At 44.2% G+C, this 21,093-nt stretch overlaps 2 protein-coding genes across 3 annotated transcripts in view; one reads left to right on the top strand and one right to left on the bottom strand.

Moving 5' to 3' along the window:
- The window catches only part of LOC139413892 (gamma-glutamyl hydrolase-like), a 48,202-nt gene that overhangs the window by 26,712 nt on the left and 397 nt on the right, over positions 1-21,093 (top strand). Inside the window, exons 2-6 of one of the 2 annotated variants that reach the window (XM_071161735.1) lie at positions 10,725-10,839; positions 11,047-11,097; positions 11,670-11,800; positions 13,057-13,163; positions 17,773-18,227. In XM_071161735.1, the coding sequence (XP_071017836.1) occupies positions 10,725-10,839; positions 11,047-11,097; positions 11,670-11,800; positions 13,057-13,163; positions 17,773-17,835 (467 nt within the window). In that variant the 3' untranslated portion in view covers positions 17,836-18,227. Of the gene's footprint in view, positions 1-10,724; positions 10,840-11,046; positions 11,098-11,669; positions 11,801-13,056; positions 13,164-17,772; positions 18,228-21,093 lie in introns of those variants that run through there. The other variant, XM_071161734.1, reaches the window with a different exon arrangement.
- On the bottom strand, positions 1,776-8,710 carry LOC139413893 (LSM3 homolog, U6 small nuclear RNA and mRNA degradation associated). Its single transcript, XM_071161736.1, has 4 exons — positions 8,594-8,710; positions 7,612-7,722; positions 7,114-7,209; positions 1,776-2,370 (listed from the first exon to the last, which is right to left on the bottom strand). The coding sequence occupies exons 1-4, from the start codon at positions 8,612-8,614 to the stop codon at positions 2,290-2,292; spliced, it is 309 nt and encodes a 102-aa protein (XP_071017837.1). The 5' UTR covers positions 8,615-8,710; the 3' UTR covers positions 1,776-2,289.

Genomic DNA, 21,093 nt, shown 5'->3' with positions numbered 1-21,093 from the left:
TTTTTATTTTTATGAAAGCTGTTTTCGCATTGTCATTGTGTGTAGATTTTTATTTTATTTTTTATTTCACCTTTATTTAACCAGGTAGGCTAGTTGAGAACAAGTTCTCATTTGTAACTGCGACCTAGCCAAGATAAAGCATAGCAGTGTGAACAGACAACACAGAGTTACACATGGAGTAAACAATTAACAAGTCAATAACACAGTAGAAAAAAAAGAAAAAGTCTATATACATTGTGTGCAAAAGGCATGAGGAGGTAGGCGAATAATTACAATTTAGCAGATTAACACTGGAGTGATAAATGATCAGATGGTCATGTGCAGGTAGAGATACTGGTGTACAAAAGAGCAGAAAAGTAAATAAATATAAACAGTATGGGGATGAGGTAGGTAAAAGTGGGTGGGCTATTTACCGATAGACTATGTACAGCTAGATTGATGGGTCAAGGGGTCTGAATACTTCCCGAAGGCACTGGTCTTGACCCCATCTCTGCACCTAATACAATATAACTGCAGTTTGTTGGTATTGTATCCATATAGACACATTTAACATTTCAATTAAATGTCATATCAAATTGATTAATCAGGCCTGCCCAGTAACAGCAGTAGTCTTTATATCTTGTCAAAACAAAAAAAACAAGATAAATGCTCTGAACTTTGTCAAACTGCTTCGTTATTTCAGAGTTGTTTAACATTTCTCTGTGGCCATTAGCATAGTTGGTTCAGAGGGAGATCAAAGGAACTGATTGCCAGTCTGATTATATTTGTAATTATTTGATACTCAATGAATGTAATAATGGATACTATGCAGCAAGCTACGTGTAATTATTACAGAATTGAAATGCACCCAATTATTTGCCTGTTGAAATGATCCGATGGGGCAAGTGTGAACATGAAAGATTGTGTCCTTTGCACACAAGATTTCACTTTTGTGGGGCAGGGGTTTGTAAACCCATGTGTTTGAATAGAGGCAGAATAAATATTGAAGATGTCTACAAGAGTTCCTTGCAAAAGAAAGCTAAATGCATTCTGTTTCATCCGCCTCTGTTATACAATGCATATTGAACAGGCACGCACTCAAAGTGAAACTATGGAAGTGCAGACCTCAGCCTGCCCGCCTCTCCTCCTCAATCAAGTGGATTTTAAGTCAAAACACAATTTGCTATCTCCTCCATCCTTAAGCAATGGAAAATTACAGAGGTGTGTGGCTTGTGAGACGCTAGACGTGTAGAGGGTGTGTTAATACTGCCACCTAGTGGTTCTAGAAGTTATGGACAGGCTTCTCCTCAGGGTGCATTCCCTCCCCTTTGTGAGACGCTAGACGTGTAGAGGGTGTGTTAATACTGCCACCTAGTGGTTCTAGAAGTTATGGACAGGCTTCTCCTCAGGGTGCATTCCCTCCCCCTTGTGAGACGCTAGACGTGTAGAGGGTGTGTTAATACTGCCACCTAGTGGTTCTAGAAGTTATTGACAGGCTTCTCCTCAGGGTGCATTCCCTCTCCCTTGTGAGACGCTAGACGTGTAGAGGGTGTGTTAATACTGCCACCTAGTGGTTCTAGAAGTTATTGACAGGCTTCTCCTCAGGGTGCATTTGATATCAAAAAGGAATGGACTGAAAAAAAACGTGCCATGAAAAATGCTATGCTTTAAATGTGTATTCACTACGATATTTTTGACATTAATACATTTGATCATTCATAGTAATACTATAAACGCTTTACAAGGGTGGTTGTAATTCATCTTTGTTGGTGAAAATACAGGACTCATTCCAAACGTAATACTCAAAACTCTTAACTTTATTAACAATGGGTTTCCTTTAACAGTCAAGTGACCATCAGACCGAACTTAATAACAAAATGACTACTGGCGCATCTGAGGACATGATTTCTTGTCTCAGCGTTAGTTAACATGTTCATTACAAAAGCATAAAAGACCACAAACTTTGACAGAAACCAAAAATACTGTGCAGTACAGTGGAACATGTAAGATTAAAACAACCTAACATGTTGGGGAATAGACAATGGTATTTGGAACAATTTCAAACCTGAATGAAACCATTACCTCGGTTAATGCATTTAATTTTATGGGGTAATATCAATGTTTTACACAATTCCCGGAGCGATCTAACTAAAATAACAGGCCAAAGAATATTTATTCTGCATTAACTTAAAACCACTGGTCATTCAAAACTCGCAAAAGGTAACGACTAAATAATTATTTGCGATTTGTCAACTACACCATTTTTTTAATCCTTCAGGATCCAGGAACACAGCAGAACACGGTTAGCTGCTAGCCCACCCTGAGAGGAGGAGCGACCAAGACGACTCCGTCACCTCTCACAAACAACATGGGGATGTTCCTCTTCGTTGACTGAAAAATAGAAAACCACACGATTGAAATTAAGTTGCCGTACTGAACCTTCTTTCAGCATTTCAGTGTTACATTCCTAGGGCTGTCTGAGCACCTCTTCGGGGATCCAGAAATCTTGGTAAGAGGAGCGCCAGCACACTACCAACTATAAAAGACATGTATTTAAGCAATGCAGAATTTCATGAAAATAGATTTGATCGTAACTTCGACTTGGTTTGGAGATCTGTGACAAACAAGAACCCCAATTCCTTTTCTAGGGGTAATGAATGTAAATGTTTTTACAAATACCTACAAATCACTTCTCCAGGGGGATATTTAACGACAGAAATAGACATTTCAGCCATAACAGCTATTCTTGGGTTAGATCTCAGACACACAGTTGACAATGAAGGGAAAAAAACAGAGGGTGGTCGCCCCATCACTGATAGGACAATCTAGGGCCCCCCTATGGTGCATTTCCGCTCAGTAGGACAATCTAGGGCCCCCCTATGGTGCATTTACTCTCAGTAGGACAATCTAGGGCCCCCCTATGGTGCATTTACTCTCAGTAGGACAATCTAGGGCCCCCCTATGGTGCATTTACTCTCAGTAGGACAATCTAGGGCCCCCCTATTGTGCATTTCCTCTCAGTAGGACAATCTAGGGCTCCCCTACGGTGCATTTCCTCTCAGTAGGACAATCTAGGGCCCCCCTATGGTGCATTTCCTCTCAGTAGGACAATCTAGGGCCCCCCTATGGTGCATTTCCTCTCAGTAGGACAATCTAGGGCCCCCCTATGGTGCATTTCCTCTCAGTAGGACAATCTAGGGCCCCCTATGGTGCATTTCCTCTCAATAGGACAATCTAGGGCCCCCCTACGGTGCATTTCCTCTCAGTAGGACAATCTAGGGCCCCCCTACGGTACATTTCCTCTCAGTAGGACAATCTAGGGCCCCCCTACGGTGCATGTCCTCTCAGTAGGACAATCTAGGGCCCCCCTATGGTGCATGTCCTCTCAGTAGGACAATCTAGGGCCCCCCTATGGTGCATGTCCTCTCAGTAGGACAATCTAGGGCCCCCCTATGGTGCATGTCCTCTCAGTAGGACAATCTAGGGCCCCCCTATGGTGCATGTCCTCTCAGTAGGACAATCTAGGGCCCCCCTATGGTGCATTTCCTCTCAGTAGGACAATCTAGGGCCCCCCTATGGTGCATTTCCTCTCAGTAGGACAATCTAGGGCCCCCTATGGTGCATTTCCTCTCAGTAGGACAATCTAGGGCCCCCTATGGTGCATGTCCTCTCAGTAGGACAATCTAGGGCCCCCCTATGGTGCATTTCCTCTCAGTAGGACAATCTAGGGCCCCCCTACGGTGCCTTTCCTCTCAGTAGGACAATCTAGGGCCCCCCTACGGTGCCTTTCCTCTCAGTAGGACAATCTAGGGCCCCCCTACGGTGCATTTCCTCTCAGTAGGGCAATCTAGGGCCCCCCTACGGTGCATTTCCTCTCAGTAGGGCAATCTAGGGCCCCCCTACGGTGCATTTCCTCTCAGTAGGACAATCTAGGGCCCCCCTACGGTGCATTTCCTCTCAGTAGGGCAATCTAGGGCCCCCCTATGGTGCATTTCCTCTCAGTAGGGCAATCTAGGGCCCCCCTACGGTGCATTTCCTCTCAGTAGGACAATCTAGGGCCCCCCTACGGTGGATTTCCTCTCAGTAGGACAATCTAGGGCCCCCCTACGGTGCTTTTCCTCTCAGTAGGACAATCTAGGGCCCCCCTACGGTGCATTTCCTCTCAGTAGGACAATCTAGGGCCCCCCTACGGTGCATTTCCTCTCAGTAGGACAATCTAGGGCCCCCCTACGGTACATTTCCTCTCAGTAGGACAATCTGGGGGCCCCCTACGGTGCATTTCCTCTCAGTAGGACAATCTAGGGCCCCCCTACGGTGCATTTCCTCTCAGTAGGACAATCTAGGGCCCCCTATGGTGCATCATCCCGTCAGTAGAGGATGCCTGGTTATTTTTTTTTTTTAATGCCTTCCTAACCATCTTAAATAAGCATGCCTCATTCAATAATTTAGAACCAGGAACAGATTTAGCCCTTGGTTCTCCCCAGACCTGACTGCCCTTAACCAACACAAAAACATCCTATGGCATTCTGCATTAGCATCGAACAGCCCCCGTGATATGCAGCTTTTCAGGGAAGCTAGAAACCATTATACACAGGCAGTTAGAAAAGCCACGGCTAGCTTTTTCAAGCAGAAATTTGCTTCATGCAACACTAACTCAAAAAAGTTCTGGGACACTGTAAAGTCCATGGAGAATAAGAACACCTCCTCCCAGCTGCCCACTGCACTGAAGATAGTGTTTCCGATCACCACTGATAAATCCACTATAATTGAGAATCTCAATAAGCATTTTTCTACGGCTGGCCATGCTTTCCACCTGGCTACCCATACCCTGGTCAACAGCACTGCACCCCCCACAGCAACTCGCCCAAGCCTTCCCCATTTCTCCTTCTCCCAAATCCAGTCAGCTGATGTTCTGAAAGAGCTGCAAAATCTGGACCCCTACAAATCAGCCGGGCTAGACAGTCTGAACCCTCTTTTTCTAAAATTATCTGCCGAAATTGTTGCCACCCCTATTACTAGCCTGTTCAACCTCTCGTGTCGTCTGAGATTCCCAAAGATTGGAAAGATGCCGCCGTCATCCCCCTCTTCAAAGGGGGTGACACTCTAGACCCAAACTGCTACAGACCTATATCTATCCTACCCTGCCTTTCTAAGGTCTTCGAAAGCCAAGTCAACAAAAAGATTACCGACCAATTCGAATCTCACTATACCTTCTCTGCTATGTAATCTGGTTTCAGAGCTGGTCATGGGTGCACCTCAGCCACGCTCAAGGTCCTAAACGATATCTTAACCGCCATCGATAAGAAACACTACTGTGCAGCCGTATTCAATGATCTGGCCAAGGCTTTCGACTCTGTCAATCACCACATCCTCATCGGCAGACTCGACAGCCTTGGTTTCTCAAATGATTGCCTCGCCTGGTTCACCAACTACTTCTCTGATAGAGTTCAGTGTGTCAAATCGGAGGGCCTGCTGTCCGGACCTCTGGCAGTCTCTATGGGGGTGCCACAGAGTTCAATTCTTGGACCGACTCTCTTCTGTACACATCAATGATGTCGCTCTTGCTGCTGGTGAGTCTCTGATCCACCTCTACGCAGACGACACCATTCTGTATACTTCTGGCTCTTCTTTGGACACTGTGTTAACAACCCTCCAGGCAAGCTTCAATGCCATAAAACTCTCCTTCCGTGGCCTCCAATTGCTCTTAAACGCAAGTAAAACTAAATGCATGCTCTTCAACCGATCGCTGCCTGCACCTGCACGCCTGTCCAACATCACTACTCTGGACGGTTCTGACTTAGAATACGTGGACAACTACAAATACCTAGGTGTCTGGTTAGACTGTAAACTCTCCTTCCAGACCCACATCAAACATCTCCAATCCAAAGTTAAATCTAGAATTGGCTTCCTATTTCGCAACAAAGCATCCTTCACTCATGCTGCCAAACATACCCGTGTAAAACTGACCATCCTACCGATCCTCGACTCCGGCGATGTCATTTACAAAATAGCCTCCAATACCCTACTCAATAAATTGGATGCAGTCTATCACAGTGCCATCCGTTTTGTCACCAAAGCCCCATATACTACCCACCATTGCGACCTGTACGCTCTCGTTGGCTGGCCCTCGCTTCATACTCGTCGCCAAACCCACTGGCTACAAAAACTACAAAAATCTCTGAAACTGTAAACACTTATCTCCCTCACTAGCTTTAAGCACCAGCTGTCAGAGCAGCTCACAGATTACTGCACCTGTACATAGCCCACCTTTAATTTTGCCCAAACAACTACCTCTTTCCCTACTGTATTTATTTTATTTATTTAGCTTCTTTGCACCCCATAATTGTTATTTCTACTTTGCACATTCTTCCACTGCAAATCTACCATTCTAGTGTTTTACTTGCTATATTGTATTTACTTTGCCACAATGGCCTTTTTGCCTTTACCTCCCTTATCTCACCTCATTTGCTCACATCGTATATTGACTTGTTTCTACTGTATTATTGACTATGTTTGTTTTACTCCATGTGTAACTCTGTGTCGTTGAACTGCTTTACTTTATCTTGGCCAGGTCGCAATTGTAAATGAGAACTTGTTCTCAACTTGCCTACCTGGTTAAATAAATGTGAAATAAATAAAATAAATACATTTCCTCTCAGTAGGACAATCTAGGGCCCCCCTACGGTGCATTTCCTCTCAGTAGGACAATCTAGGGCCCCCCTACGATGCATTTCCTCTCAGTAGGACAATCTAGGGCCCCCTATGGTGCATGTCCTCTCAGTAGGACAATCTAGGGGCCCCCTTTGGTGCATTTCCTCTCAGTAGGACAATCTAGGGGCCTGCTATGGTGTAACTAGCCTGATTCAGCTTATCAACCAGATAATTATTAGAAGCAGGTGTGCTAGATTAGGGTTGGAGTTAAAACCTACAAGAGGGCAGCTCTCCAGGAACAGGGTTAGAGTTAACCTACAGCAGGGCAGCTCTCCAGGAACAGGGTTAGAGTTAACCTACAGCAGGGCAGCTCTCCAAGAACAGGGATGGAGAACCCTTCACTAAAGTCTGAGACTTTAGGCCAAGCCCTGGTGTAGCTGAAATTTCTGCAGTTGAAAAGGTGGCGTAAGCCCTTTTTCATACCTTGTAAATTTCTTCATACGTCTCCTCATCAATCTCTACTGTTGTCACCGTCTCCTCAACATCTCCCAAGATCATGTTCAAGTGCTGATCGTAGGCCTGGAACAAAGATAAAAACGCATTAGACGTATGCAGGCCTATAGTTCGGCGAGACAAGATGATAAAGCTCGCATTCAGGGTGACAGCTATACACAACATTATAAACTAGGTGATTCAGGCCCTGAATGCTGATTTGCTGACAGCCGTAAGGTCAAGGTATGACAAAACGTTTATTTTTAATGATTTAATTACATTGATAAGCATTTTGTAATATCAATAAGGCACCTCAGGGTTTTGTGATATATTGCCAATATACCATGGCTAAGGGCTTAGCCATGGTATATTGGCCATATACCACATCCCCTTGTGCCGTATTGCTTAGACTACATAATTGTTCAAACATTCGGCAACATTACAAAAGCAACCAAGATGATCACCACGGTCATACAACTAACTACCTACGTTCAATCTGCCCCTGAGTTCTCGGTCGTTTCTCATCTTAACATATATCCTTTCATCCAAACTGAGCCTGATCAGATCCAGGGGCTCCTCCACTGTGTTGGTGGTCGTTTGCTGCAACACAAACCAAAATGGGTTAGGAAGTTGTTCACACTAGATATCGTTTTCATGCTCAAATGGTTGTCAATAAGTAGCCTAACTTGTGTTAGAATCACATTTCAAGCATAGACTATAGATATGAATACATTTAAAGTTACAAGAACTCTCTGTGTGTGTCTACTTCGCGTAGAGCTCTGGTCCAGGGCGTTAGTGCGCTGGTCTACATCTATTCAAACCCATTACCCTTGCCTGGGGACCAGACGTTGAATTTCTAAATTCACCGCCTGGAACATGACAGTGTTTGATTATGGAAATGTGTCTCTAAGGTCCTCTACAAGCCGGAATGTTTAAAACCTAATATTTACACGTACTCTGCCTATTGTCCATGGTGTTAATCCTTTAGCTACTCGACATTTTCTATGAAATATCTGGTCTCCAAAGTCTCGTTTATCCGAATTGTTATAGCACGTGCCTTTGTTCATGAGCAAAACATAGTTGCCATAATCTTAGACCCGCGTTTTGAAGTTGGATTATCAATAGCGTTACTTTCCGATGGATATGTTATCTCAAATTTCGACCAACACCACGGACAATCGGCAGAGTAAGTTTCAATATAATTGTATTCAACATTAGTGTCTGGTTAGCGACTTGACTAATATACAAGCTAGCTTGCTTGCTTGCTACGATTGATAGCGATGGCTGCTAATCACCATGCTAGCTAGCCTCTCTTGCCAATTAAAACCCACACCCATGTTTTTGCAATGATGCTGTTGGCGTAATCTACTGATACAAACCGGTGTACAAGTCTATTTCCCTACTCGAGTCTAAATAAATAAATGTTTTGCACAGAGAAAGATTGATCATAAAACGTTTAGCTAACGCCAACCTGTTCCACTTCATCCGCCATTTTTGAACAGTTTCCCAGAATTCCTTGTGGTGAAAGGGTATGTTCGATTTGTTCACAGAAGTAAACTGTTAAGCAAGTAGATTTACATGAGATGCACAGTACCAGCGCTGCGTACATTCAGTATCCTTCAAATGTTGATTTCATTCATGGCGATTAATAATTTACATACCTCAGCTCGACCCTGATAAACAATAAATAGCAGTCAATCAATGCAAAAGCGCCCCGCAAAACCACGCAGGTGGGTGCGTTCCAGTGTGTATCCGATTTGAGAGGTCGAAAGTTTATTGAACGTGCGATTTTCCCATCCTTTCATGTTATTAATAGCCTACTTTAGGTTTTGCCTTTAGTGTTATAGCCTGGTTGAGATATGTCGCGCATGTCCATATGATTTGTGTCATTAGGTGGGTTTTCATGATTTCACACGTGAGTGAAACCGAGATGCGATTTTTCCCGCATGTCCTCGCCACGCGGGAGAGAATCCAGGGATGAGTCATGCAACCGCAGTAGACTTACACACCTCATCATCCTTCTCACCGATACCATCATCACACTGTGCTGCTGATCATTTAAGCAGGAGGACAAGAGTGTCTGGGAATTATATATGTTTTTATGTTATTTATTTTATGTTTGTGTGGTAGGCTATCCGAGGTGAATGAGTTCTCCGGTTGCGGTTCTTGCGGTGTGCTTCTCCCGGTGTCTTGTAGTGTTTGAATGTTAAATGACGAGACAAAGGCGTTGATCACTGTGCCATCTTACACTCATAACAGTATGTGTCTCAGAAATGCTCCGTATGTAACATCTTGATCTGTTTTATTCTAGAATGTTCTGGGACCATATTGTACCAATGTCAGCATGTAAACTGTCCATTTTATAGGAAGTGGAAAGGGAGAACTCTCAAATCAGAATGACATCTTGACTGTAAATTGTATCGATTTTTTAATATTTATTTTTAATTCTTAGATTTAATGTTTTTCATTGATCAACACGAATCCTCATGTAGCTATTATATAGTTATAGACTTTTCAATATTTACATAGGGAGTTCCTTTTGTGTAGCCAGGTAGGCTAAATGGCAATCATTAATAAAGGTTTCTAGCAGCAAAGCAGGTTTTGTGAAAGTAGGTTTTAAAGCAGTTTATATACAGTATGTAAATGCACCAAAGGAATGTAGGGCTAAGCAACTAAATAGTCTCTTGAGATGTAAAGTGTATTGTAATGTAAAATGTGATGTTGTAAATGTAAAGTGGAATGTAATGTAAAGTGCATGGCAATGTGTATTGTAATGTGTTGTAAAGTGAAGGGTGTTGTAATTTAAAGTGTATTGTAATGTCAAGTCTATTGTAATGTAAAGTGTATGGTATTGTAATGCATTGTAATGTAAAGTGTACTGCAATGTAAAGTGTATTGTAATGTAAACTGTATGGTATTGTAATGTAAACTGTATGGTATTGTAATGTAAAGTCTATAGTAATGTAAAGTGTATGGTATTGTAATGCATTGTAATGTAAAGTGTACTGTAATGTAAAGTGTACTGTAATGTAAAGTGTATGGTATTGTAATGTAAAGTGTACTGTAATGTAAAGTGTATGGTATTGTAATGTAAAGTGTACTGTAATGTAAAGTGTATTGCAATGTAAACTGTATGGTATTGTAATGTAAAGTGTATTGTAATGTAAAGTGTACTGTAATGTAAAGTGTATGGTATTGTAATGTAAAGTGTACTGTAATGTAAACTGTATGGTATTGTAATGTAAACTGTATTGTAATGTAAACTGTATGGTATTGTATTGTAAAGTGTACTGTAATGCAAAGTGTATGGTATTGTAATGTAAAGTGTACTGTAATGTAAAGTGTATGGTATTGTAATGTAAAGTGTACTGTAATGTAAAGTGTATTGTAATGTAAACTGTATGGTATTGTAATGTAAAGTGTACTGTAATGTAAAGTGTATGGTATTGTAATGTAAAGTGTACTGTAATGTAAAGTGTATGGTATTGTAATGTAAAGTGTATTGTAATGTAAACTGTATGGTATTGTAATGTAAAGTGTATTGTAATGTAAAGTGTATTGTAATGTAAAGTCTATTGTAATGTAGTGTTTTGTTATTTCAGGTGTCCTGGCCCAGGAGAACATAGTGGGAGACCCTCATGCTCAGGGATCCTCCTACATCGCTGCTTCCTATGTAAAGTACCTGGAGAGTGCTGGAGCCAGGGTTGTCCCCATAAGGTATGTGTGACTGACGTGCTTTGAACCGGGGCCTCTTGAATGCCAGTGCATTATCCCGGATAAGCCAAAGCCTAGTGATTTGCTAGGAAATAAGGCACAATGAAAGGCTTTGTAATCCACCTCACAGTTTTTTCTCAGTGTGTGTTGAGTGTCAAAGTATGTTAGCTGATTGTAATAATTTACTTCCTTCATTCCTTCCTCTGATAGAATAAACAGAATCGATGAAGAGTATGAGAAGATATTTAACTCAATAAACGGGTGAGTGAAATTATTGTTCACTTATTTATATAACTGTAATCAGATACCTTCGTGGGAATAATTCAAATGTGAAGGACTATAGGCTATTTGATTGGTTGATTGATTCATTGATTCATTGATTGGTTGTTGTAGGCTGCTGCTACCAGGTGGGGGTGTAGATCTGCAGACTTCCCAGTTCAGTCGTCTGTCAAAGATTTTCTGTGATCTGGCTATCAAGGTATTCCATACCCACCAAAATTATATTTGTTTTTTATCCTTCATTGACGATAAATGTATTGAATAACTATAAAACGTTTTCAAATAATTAATACATTGTTAAATGTCCAATATATGGTACCCACAGTTTATGACACTGACAGCGGGTTCCATTTTGCGCCCTACCTCTTCCCCTTGTCCCTAATGTTTCTATGTTTACAGATCTGAAGTGTCTGATTTAGGTATTAGCATTGTAGTTGTTCAGCTTCCACTATATTACCTGTTACCTGTTGAGCAGCACCTGTTGAGCAGCACCTGTTGAGCAGCACCCGTTGAGCAGTACTCCTGTTGTTTCATGCTCGTGTTTTGTCTTCCAGACCAACTGATTACTTCCCCATATGGGGCATGTGCCAGGGCCTTCAGCAGATGACAGTACTGACCAGCAACAAGAACCTTCTGACTCCGACAGAGACCAAGGCTGTGGCCCTGCCTTTCACATTCACCCCAGGTCAGAGACAACACTGTGTTTCTGCATTCTGTATGTGTATAGGCCTGTGTTTGTCTATGAATATTGATATTCAGTGGTGCAAAATGCTTAAGTAAAAATACTTTAAAGTACTACTTAAGTCGTTTTGGGGGTATCTGTACTTTACTATTAATATTTTTTGACTACTTTTACTTAATTCCTTAAGAAAATATTGTACTTTTTACTCCGTACATTTTCCTTGACACCCAAAAATAACCGTTACATTTTGAATGCTTAGCAGAACAGAAAACGGTTCAATTCACACACTTATCAACAGAACATCCCTACTGCCTCTGATCTGGCGGCCTCTCACTAAACACACATGCTTTGTTTGTAAATTATGCGTGAGTGTTGGAGTGTGCCCCTGACCTTCCGTAAATAAAAATAAATAAATAAATAAATGTTTTGCTTAATATAAGGAATTTGAAATGATTTATACTTTTACTTTTGATACTTAAGTATATTTTAAACCCAATACGTTTAGACTTTTACTCAAGTAGAATTTTACTGGGTGACTTTCACTTTTACTTCAGTCATTTTCTATTAAGGTATCTTTACACTTTTACTCAAGTATGACAATTGGGTACTTTTTTCACCACTGTTCATATTGGACTTGTACACTTGCACAGATCAAGTTCTCTCATAGGAGTACAAGATTGTGTTCATTGGGCACCAAATAGTAAACAAAACTGACTGAAACCAGGAGGGACTACCTAGACCTTTTAAAGCATGTTGCATTGCGTTTTACATTGCCTGCTTTAAATGAGAACGTCCTCTTGACCAAAATGAACTGATAATTGATCTTGCCAATGTATTTTCATCCTTTATAGCTAGACTCTGCAGTTGAAACAATAACAAGGCAATCACCACACCTCTGTTTTGTTAAAAAGCTGAGGAATGTGCCTGGATTTAACTGACCTCTTTCAAATGCATAGACAGAGCTACGGATGCAAGGACTGACCACCGATGATATCAAAATGTGATTGTTTTAACCATGTTTTCAGGCTGTACAGTGTTTGTTTACATTGAAGTTGTTTACAAATATTGGAGCAAAAAAAAAGCTTATTTTGGTTTCTGATGGGGTACGACAGTGGAACTAAGCTTTTATAAGGCATTCATCAAGAAGTTATATTCTTTAAGAATCAAGGGGTATATATCATTACTTTATAAGTCCACAAATGTCGGTAACAACTAAGGATTCTAGTTTAAGGGTTTTTGTTATCTTTGTTTTGACACAGCTTCCATGAAAAGCCGCCTGTTCAAGGCCTTTCCCAGAGACCTGCTCCTGTCTCTTTCAGAAGACAACATCACCTCCAAGTTCCACAGCTGGAGTCTATCGCTACAGGTACTGACTGACTGATGGACTGACTGGCTGGCTGACTGACTACAGGTACTGGCTGACTGACTGACTGACTTACTGACTGCAGGTTCTGACTGACTGGCTGGCTGACTTACTGACTACAGGTTCTGACTGACTGACTGGCTGACTGACTACAGGTACTGGCTGACTGACTGATGGACTGGCTGATGGACTGACTGGCTGGCTGACTGACTACAGGTACTGGCTGACTGACTGACTGACTTACTGACTACAGATTCTGACTGACTGACTGACTTACTGACTACAGGTTCTGACTGACTTACTGGCTGACTGACTGACTTACTGACTACAGGTTCAGGCTGACTGGCTGACTTACTGACTACAGGTTCTGACTGACTTACTGGCTGACTGACTGACTTACTGACTACAGGTTCAGGCTGACTGGCTGACTTACTGACTACAGGTTCAGGCTGACTGGCTGACTTACTGACTACAGGTTCAGGCTGACTGGCTGACTTACTGACTACAGGTTCTGACTGACTTACTGGCCGACTGACTACAGGTTCTGACTGACTTACTGGCTGACTGACTACAGGTTCAGGCTGACTGGCTGGCTGACTGACTGACTTACTGACTACAGGTTCAGGCTGACTGACTGGCTGGCTGGCTGACTACAGGTTCTGACTGACTGGCTGACTGACTACAGGTTCTGACTGGCTGGCTGGCTGACTGACTACAGGTTTAAGCTGGCTGGCTGACATACTGACTACAGGTTCAGGCTGACTGGCTGACATACTGACTACAGGTTCAGGCTGACTGGCTGACTTACTGACTACAGGTTCAGGCTGACTGACTGGCTGGCTGACTGACTACAGGTTCAGGCTGACTGGCTGGCTTACTGACTACAGGTTCAGGCTGACTGGCTGACTTACTGACTACAGGTTCAGGCTGACTGGCTGACATACTGACTACAGGTTCAGGCTGACTGGCTGACTTACTGACTACAGGTTCAGGCTGACTGGCTGGCTGGCTGACTGACTACAGGTTCAGGCTGACTGGCTGGCTGACTGACTACAGGTTCAGGCTGACTGGCTGGCTTACTGACTACAGGTTCTGACTGACTGGCTGGCTGACTGACTACAGGTTCAGGCTGAGTGGCTGACTTACTGACTACAGGTTCTGACTGGCTGGCTGGCTGACTACAGGTTCAGGCTGGCTGGCTGACATACTGACTACAGGTTCTGACTGACTGGCTGGCTGACTACAGGTTCTGACTGACTGGCTGGCTGACTGAACCTGTAGTTTCAGGCTGACTGGCTGACGTACTGACTACAGGTTCTGACTGGCTGGCTGACATACTGACTACAGGTTCTGACTGGCTGGCTGATGTACTGACTACAGGTTCAGGCTGGCTGGCTGACATACTGACTACAGGTTCTGACTGACTGGCTGGCTGGCTGACTACAGGTTCTGACTGACTGGCTGGCTGACTACAGGTTCTGACTGACTGACTGGCTGACTGACTACAGGTACTGGCTGACTGACTGACTGACTTACTGACTACAGATTCTGACTGACTGACTGACTTACTGACTACAGGTTCTGACTGACTTACTGGCTGACTGACTGACTTACTGACTACAGGTTCAGGCTGACTGGCTGACTTACTGACTACAGGTTCTGACTGACTTACTGGCTGACTGACTGACTTACTGACTACAGGTTCAGGCTGACTGGCTGACTTACTGACTACAGGTTCAGGCTGACTGGCTGACTTACTGACTACAGGTTCAGGCTGACTGGCTGACTTACTGACTACAGGTTCTGACTGACTTACTGGCCGACTGACTACAGGTTCTGACTGACTTACTGGCTGACTGACTACAGGTTCAGGCTGACTGGCTGGCTGACTGACTGACTTACTGACTACAGGTTCAGGCTGACTGACTGGCTGGCTGGCTGACTACAGGTTCTGACTGACTGGCTGACTGACTACAGGTTCTGACTGGCTGGCTGGCTGACTGACTACAGGTTTAAGCTGGCTGGCTGACATACTGACTACAGGTTCAGGCTGACTGGCTGACATACTGACTACAGGTTCAGGCTGACTGGCTGACTTACTGACTACAGGTTCAGGCTGACTGACTGGCTGGCTGACTGACTACAGGTTCAGGCTGACTGGCTGGCTTACTGACTACAGGTTCAGGCTGACTGGCTGACTTACTGACTACAGGTTCAGGCTGACTGGCTGACATACTGACTACAGGTTCAGGCTGACTGGCTGACTTACTGACTACAGGTTCAGGCTGACTGGCTGGCTGGCTGACTGACTACAGGTTCAGGCTGACTGGCTGGCTGACTGACTACAGGTTCAGGCTGACTGGCTGGCTTACTGGCTACAGGTTCTGACTGACTGGCTGGCTGACTGACTACAGGTTCAGGCTGAGTGGCTGACTTACTGACTACAGGTTCTGACTGGCTGGCTGGCTGACTACAGGTTCAGGCTGGCTGGCTGACATACTGACTACAGGTTCTGACTGACTGGCTGGCTGACTACAGGTTCTGACTGACTGGCTGGCTGACTGAACCTGTAGTTTCAGGCTGACTGGCTGACGTACTGACTACAGGTTCTGACTGGCTGGCTGACATACTGACTACAGGTTCTGACTGGCTGGCTGATGTACTGACTACAGGTTCAGGCTGGCTGGCTGACATACTGACTACAGGTTCTGACTGACTGGCTGGCTGGCTGACTACAGGTTCTGACTGACTGGCTGGCTGACTACAGGTTCAGGCTGACTGGCTGACGTACTGACTACAGGTTCTGACTGGCTGGCTGGCTGACTACAGGTTCTGACTGACTGGCTGACGTACTGACTACAGGTTCTGACTGACTGGCTGACTGGCTAGCTGACTGACTACAGGTTCAGGCTGACTGGCTGACGTACTGACTACAGGTTCTGACTGACTGGCTGACGTACTGACTACAGGTTCTGACTGACTGGCTGACTTACTGACTACAGGTTCTGACTGACTGGCTGACTGGCTGGCTGACTGACTACAGGTTCAGGCTGACTGGCTGACGTACTGACTACAGGTTCTGACTGACTGGCTGACGTACCTACTACAGGTTCTGACTGGCTGGCTGACGTACTGACTACAGGTTCTGACTGGCTAGCTGACGTACTGACTACAGGTTCTGACTGGCTGGCTGACGTACCTACTACAGGTTCTGACTGGCTGGCTGACGTACTGACTACAGGTTCTGACTGGCTGGCTGACGTCCTGACTACAGGTTCTGACTGGCTGGCTGACGTACCTACTACAGGTTCTGACTGGCTGGCTGACGTACTGACTACAGGTTCTGACTGGCTGGCTGACGTACTGACTACAGGTTCTGACTGGCTGGCTGACGTACTGACTACAGGTTCAGGCTGACTGGCTTTAGGGAAGGAGGGAAAAAAAAGGGTAGAACAACTAATACATTTTTCAAACCTCTGTGACATAATACCACCTGAACCCGTCCCTGTCTGAAGCTATCTGAAAACGCGTCAGAGTTACCAGAATATAGCTAATTCCACCCTCTTCTGTTCTCCCATGACCGAGACTACAGCAAGGAACTTCCTTCTCAGCCTCACTATAGTGTGACGTAGAGAGACATTCAATTATGTGTTCTATTCAATTATATCACTGTAACCTTTTTGATTCCAGAATGTTACAAAAGAACGAATGAACGTTGTGATTCATGTCAGCAGAACTACAGCCGGAATGCCAAGCTGCAACATTTTGCATTTTACCCCCTTTTTTCTCCCCAATTTCGTGGTATCCAATTGTTTTAGTAGCTACTATCTTGTCTCATTGCTACAACTCCCGTGCGGGCTCGGGAGAGATGAAGGTTGGAAGTCATGCATCCTCCGATACACAACCCAACCAAGCCGCACTGCTTCTTAACACAGCGCGCATCCAACCCGGAAGCCAGCCGCACCAATGTGTTGGAGGAAACACCGTGCACCTGGCAACCTTGGTTAGCGCGCACTGCGCCCGGCCCGCCACAGGAGTCGCTGGTGCACGATGAGACAAGGACATCCCTACTGGCTAAGCCCTCCCTAACCCGGACGACGCTAGGCCAATTGTGCGTCGCTCCACGGACCTCCCGGTCGCGGCCGGTTACGACAGAGCCTGGGCGCGAACCCAGAGTCTCTGATGGCACAGCTGGCGCTGCAGTACAGCGCCCTTAACCACTGAAGCTGCAACATTTCTACACGGTTCTGACCACCAACACAGACGGATAGAAAGAGTTTCTACCGTGGAAGGTACTGTACAGTGTCTGAACATGGCTAGAGAGACTTTAGTCACAAGGTTCATTTGGTCACCAAGTGAGAGTGTTCTAACCATGGTATACTTGCAGCGGCAGGTGTTCAAAATGCATTCACCTCAGTGTATTGATTATCAAGACCCCAGGTCCTCGTTAGCCACACTGTAACCGGAGCCTCGAGGTTCTATTGACAAGCTGAATGTTTTCATTGGTCTGCTCTCTTGTTGTAGGGAATCGCTACCCATTGTAGACTGTTCCAGTGGCTATACTGTAAATAGAGCCTAGATTGTACATTTTCATCTGTTTCCTCTCTGGTAGCGAATCGCTATCCGTTCTATGCTGTCCAGTGGCACCCTGAGAAGAGTCCCTTTGAGTGGGTAGATAAACCAGGCATGGTCCACTCTGCTGCCTCCGTCAGAGCATCCTTCTACACAGCACACTTCTTTGTCTCCGAGGGTGAGTTATTTTAGTCCACTTTCCTTTAACCAGGCAAATCAGTTAAGAACAATTTCTTATTTGCAACGCTGGCCTGGTGAGTGACTGTAGATTAGTTATTGGATTGTACAACTCTGGCCTGGTGAGTGACTGTAGATTAGTTATTGGATTGTACAACTCTGGCCTGGTGAGTGACTGTAGATTAGTTATTGGACTGTACAACGCTGGCCTGGTGAGTGACTGTACAACTCTGGCCTGGTGAGTGACTGTAGATTAGTTATTGGACTGTACAACTCTGGCCTGGTGAGTGACTGTAGATTAGTTATTGGACTGTACAACTCTGGCCTGGTGAGTGACTGTAGATTAGTTATTGGATTGTACAACTCTGGCCTGGTGAGTGACTGTAGATTAGTTATTGGATTGTACAACTCTGGCCTGGTGAGTGACTGTAGATTAGTTATTGGACTGTACAATGCTGGCCTGGTGAGTGACTGTAGATTAGTTATTGGACTGTACAACGCTGGCCTGGTGAGTGACTGTACAACTCTGGCCTGGTGAGTGACTGTACAACTCTGGCCTGGTGAGTGACTGTACAACTCTGGCCTGGTGAGTGACTGTAGATGACAGTCCAGTAATTGGATTGTACAACTCTGGCCGGGTGAGTGACTGTAGATGACAGTCCAGTAATTGGATTGTACAACTCTGGCCTGGTGAGTGACTATAGATGACAGTCCAGTAATTGGATTGTACAACTCTGGCCTGGTGAGTGACTATAGATGACAGTCCAGTAATTGGATTGTACAACTCTGGCCTGGTGAGTGACTATAGATGACAGTCCAGTTGTTGGATTGTACAACTCTGGCCTGGTGAGTGACTGTAGATTAGTTATTGGATTGTACAACTCTGGCCTGGTGAGTGACTATAGATGAAAGTCCAGTTGTTGGATTGTACAACTCTGGCCTGGTGAGTGACTGTAGATTAGTTATTGGATTGTACAACTCTGGCCTGGTGAGTGACTGTAGATTAGTTATTGGATTGTACAACTCTGGCCTGGTGAGTGACTGTAGATTAGTTATTGGACTGTACAACGCTGGCCTGGTGAGTGACTATAGATGACAGTCCAGTTGTTGGATTGTACAACTCTGGCCTGGTGAGTGACTGTAGATGACAGTCCAGTTGTTGGATTGTACAACTCTGGCCTGGTGAGTGACTGTACAACTCTGGCCTCGTGAGTGACTGTACAACTCTGGCCTGGTGAGTGACTGTACAACTCTGGCCTGGTGAGTGACTGTACAACTCTGGCCTGGTGAGTGACTGTACAACCCTGGCCTGGTGAGTGACTGTAGATCACAGTCCAGTTGTTGGATTGTACAACTCTGGCCTGGTGAGTGACTGTACAACTCTGGCCTGGTGAGTGACTGTAGATGACAGTCCAGTTGTTGGATTGTACAACTCTGGCCTGGTGAGTGACTGTACAACTCTGGCCTGGTGAGTGACTGTAGATGACAGTCCAGTTGTTGGATTGTACAACTCTGGCCTGGTGAGTGACTGTACAACTCTGGCCTGGTGAGTGACTGTAGATGACAGTCCAGTTGTTGGATTGTACAACTCTGGCCTGGTGAGTGACTGTAGATGACAGTCCAGTTATTGGACTGATGTGATTTCAAGTCTTGAGAACTTTGTGTGGTTTAAAAAATAAATAAAACGTTTATTTAAATGTACTACCATTGGATGTTATGATGCAGTGTTTTAATAATGAGAAAATATGTAAGTTCTCCCATCTTCCATGTGAGAACCATTACAACAACATGGCTGGAACATCTGAAAATATAACGGAACTGCCTGCACACATCTGTATGAAATCAGGGTTTTTTTCTGCACAGAAAAGTTCTGGCCTAAAGGTTTTTTCAGTCCGCCTATCTCCAATAATTCCCGGAATGGTAAAACGTTTTTGAGTGTAAACTTAAAACAACTTAAACCAGATCTAAAGTTTGTAGGAAAGATATCAGACTTATATATTTATCAATAAGAACTTAACAATCACCACAATAACAGTCAGGGAGAATTTTAAATTCCCAAATTGATGCATTCAGGAGTATTTTTGTCATGGCATGGGGCCCCCATTGATTTTGTTATCGTTTTTTGAGTCACTCAGATAGCACAAGCCATGTCAATTTTTTTTATAACTGAAACATTTTATCTCCGCTACATGGCAAAATGTGAAGAATTTGCTTTAAAACAGTTACACCCACCACCTAAGCCCCATTTGGATCCAGAAAAAAACTCTGGAAATACATTGATAGCACATTTTAGTGCTACCACAATAGTGTTTTTTATTGTTTACTCACCCATGTGTCAAACTAATGCTGCTATTTTTATTGACTTGGCCAAAGCTTTTGATACGGTAGACCATTCTATTCTTGTGGGCCAACTAAGGAGTATTGTTGTCTCTGAGGGGTCTTTGGCCTGGTTTGCTAACTACCTCTCTCAAAGAGTGCAGTGTAAAAAGTCATAAAATCTGCTGTCTCAGCCACTGCCTGGCACCAAGGGAGTACCCCAAGGCTCGATCCTAGGCCCTACACTCTTCTCAATTTACATCAACAACATAGCTCAGGCAGTAGGAAGCTCTCTCATCCATTTATATGCAGATGATACAGTCTTATACTCAGCTGGCCCCTCCCCAGATTTTGTGTTAAATGCTCTACAACAAAGCTTTCTTAGTGTCCAACAAGCTTTCTCTACCCTTAACCTTGTTCTGAACACCTCCAAAACAAAGGTCATGTGGTTTGGTTAGAAGAATGCCCCTCTTCCCACATGTGTTATTACTAACTCTGAGGGTTTAGAGTTTGAGGTAGTCACCTCATACAAGTACTTGGGGGTATGGCCTAGATGGTACGCTGTCCTTCTCTCAGCACATATCAAAGCTGCAGGCTAAAGTTAAATCTAAACTTGGTTTCCTCTATCGTAATTGCTCCTCTTTCACCCCAGCTGCCAAACTAACCCTGCTTCAGATGACCATCCTACCCGTGCTAGATTACGGAGACATAATTTATAGATCGGTAGGTAAGGGTGCTCTCTTGTCTGTGCCCAATAATGTTTGTACCATGTTTTGTGCTGCTACCAAGTTGTTGTCATGTTGTTTTGCTACCATGCTGTGTTGTCATCTTAGATCTCTCTTCATGTAATGTTGTGTTGTTTCTCTTG

Source organism: Oncorhynchus clarkii, chromosome 7 (genome assembly GCF_045791955.1).
Source record: "Oncorhynchus clarkii lewisi isolate Uvic-CL-2024 chromosome 7, UVic_Ocla_1.0, whole genome shotgun sequence".
In the NCBI taxonomy this organism is placed as follows: domain Eukaryota; kingdom Metazoa; phylum Chordata; class Actinopteri; order Salmoniformes; family Salmonidae; genus Oncorhynchus; species Oncorhynchus clarkii.
This window is presented reverse-complemented; position numbering and strand designations above follow the sequence as displayed.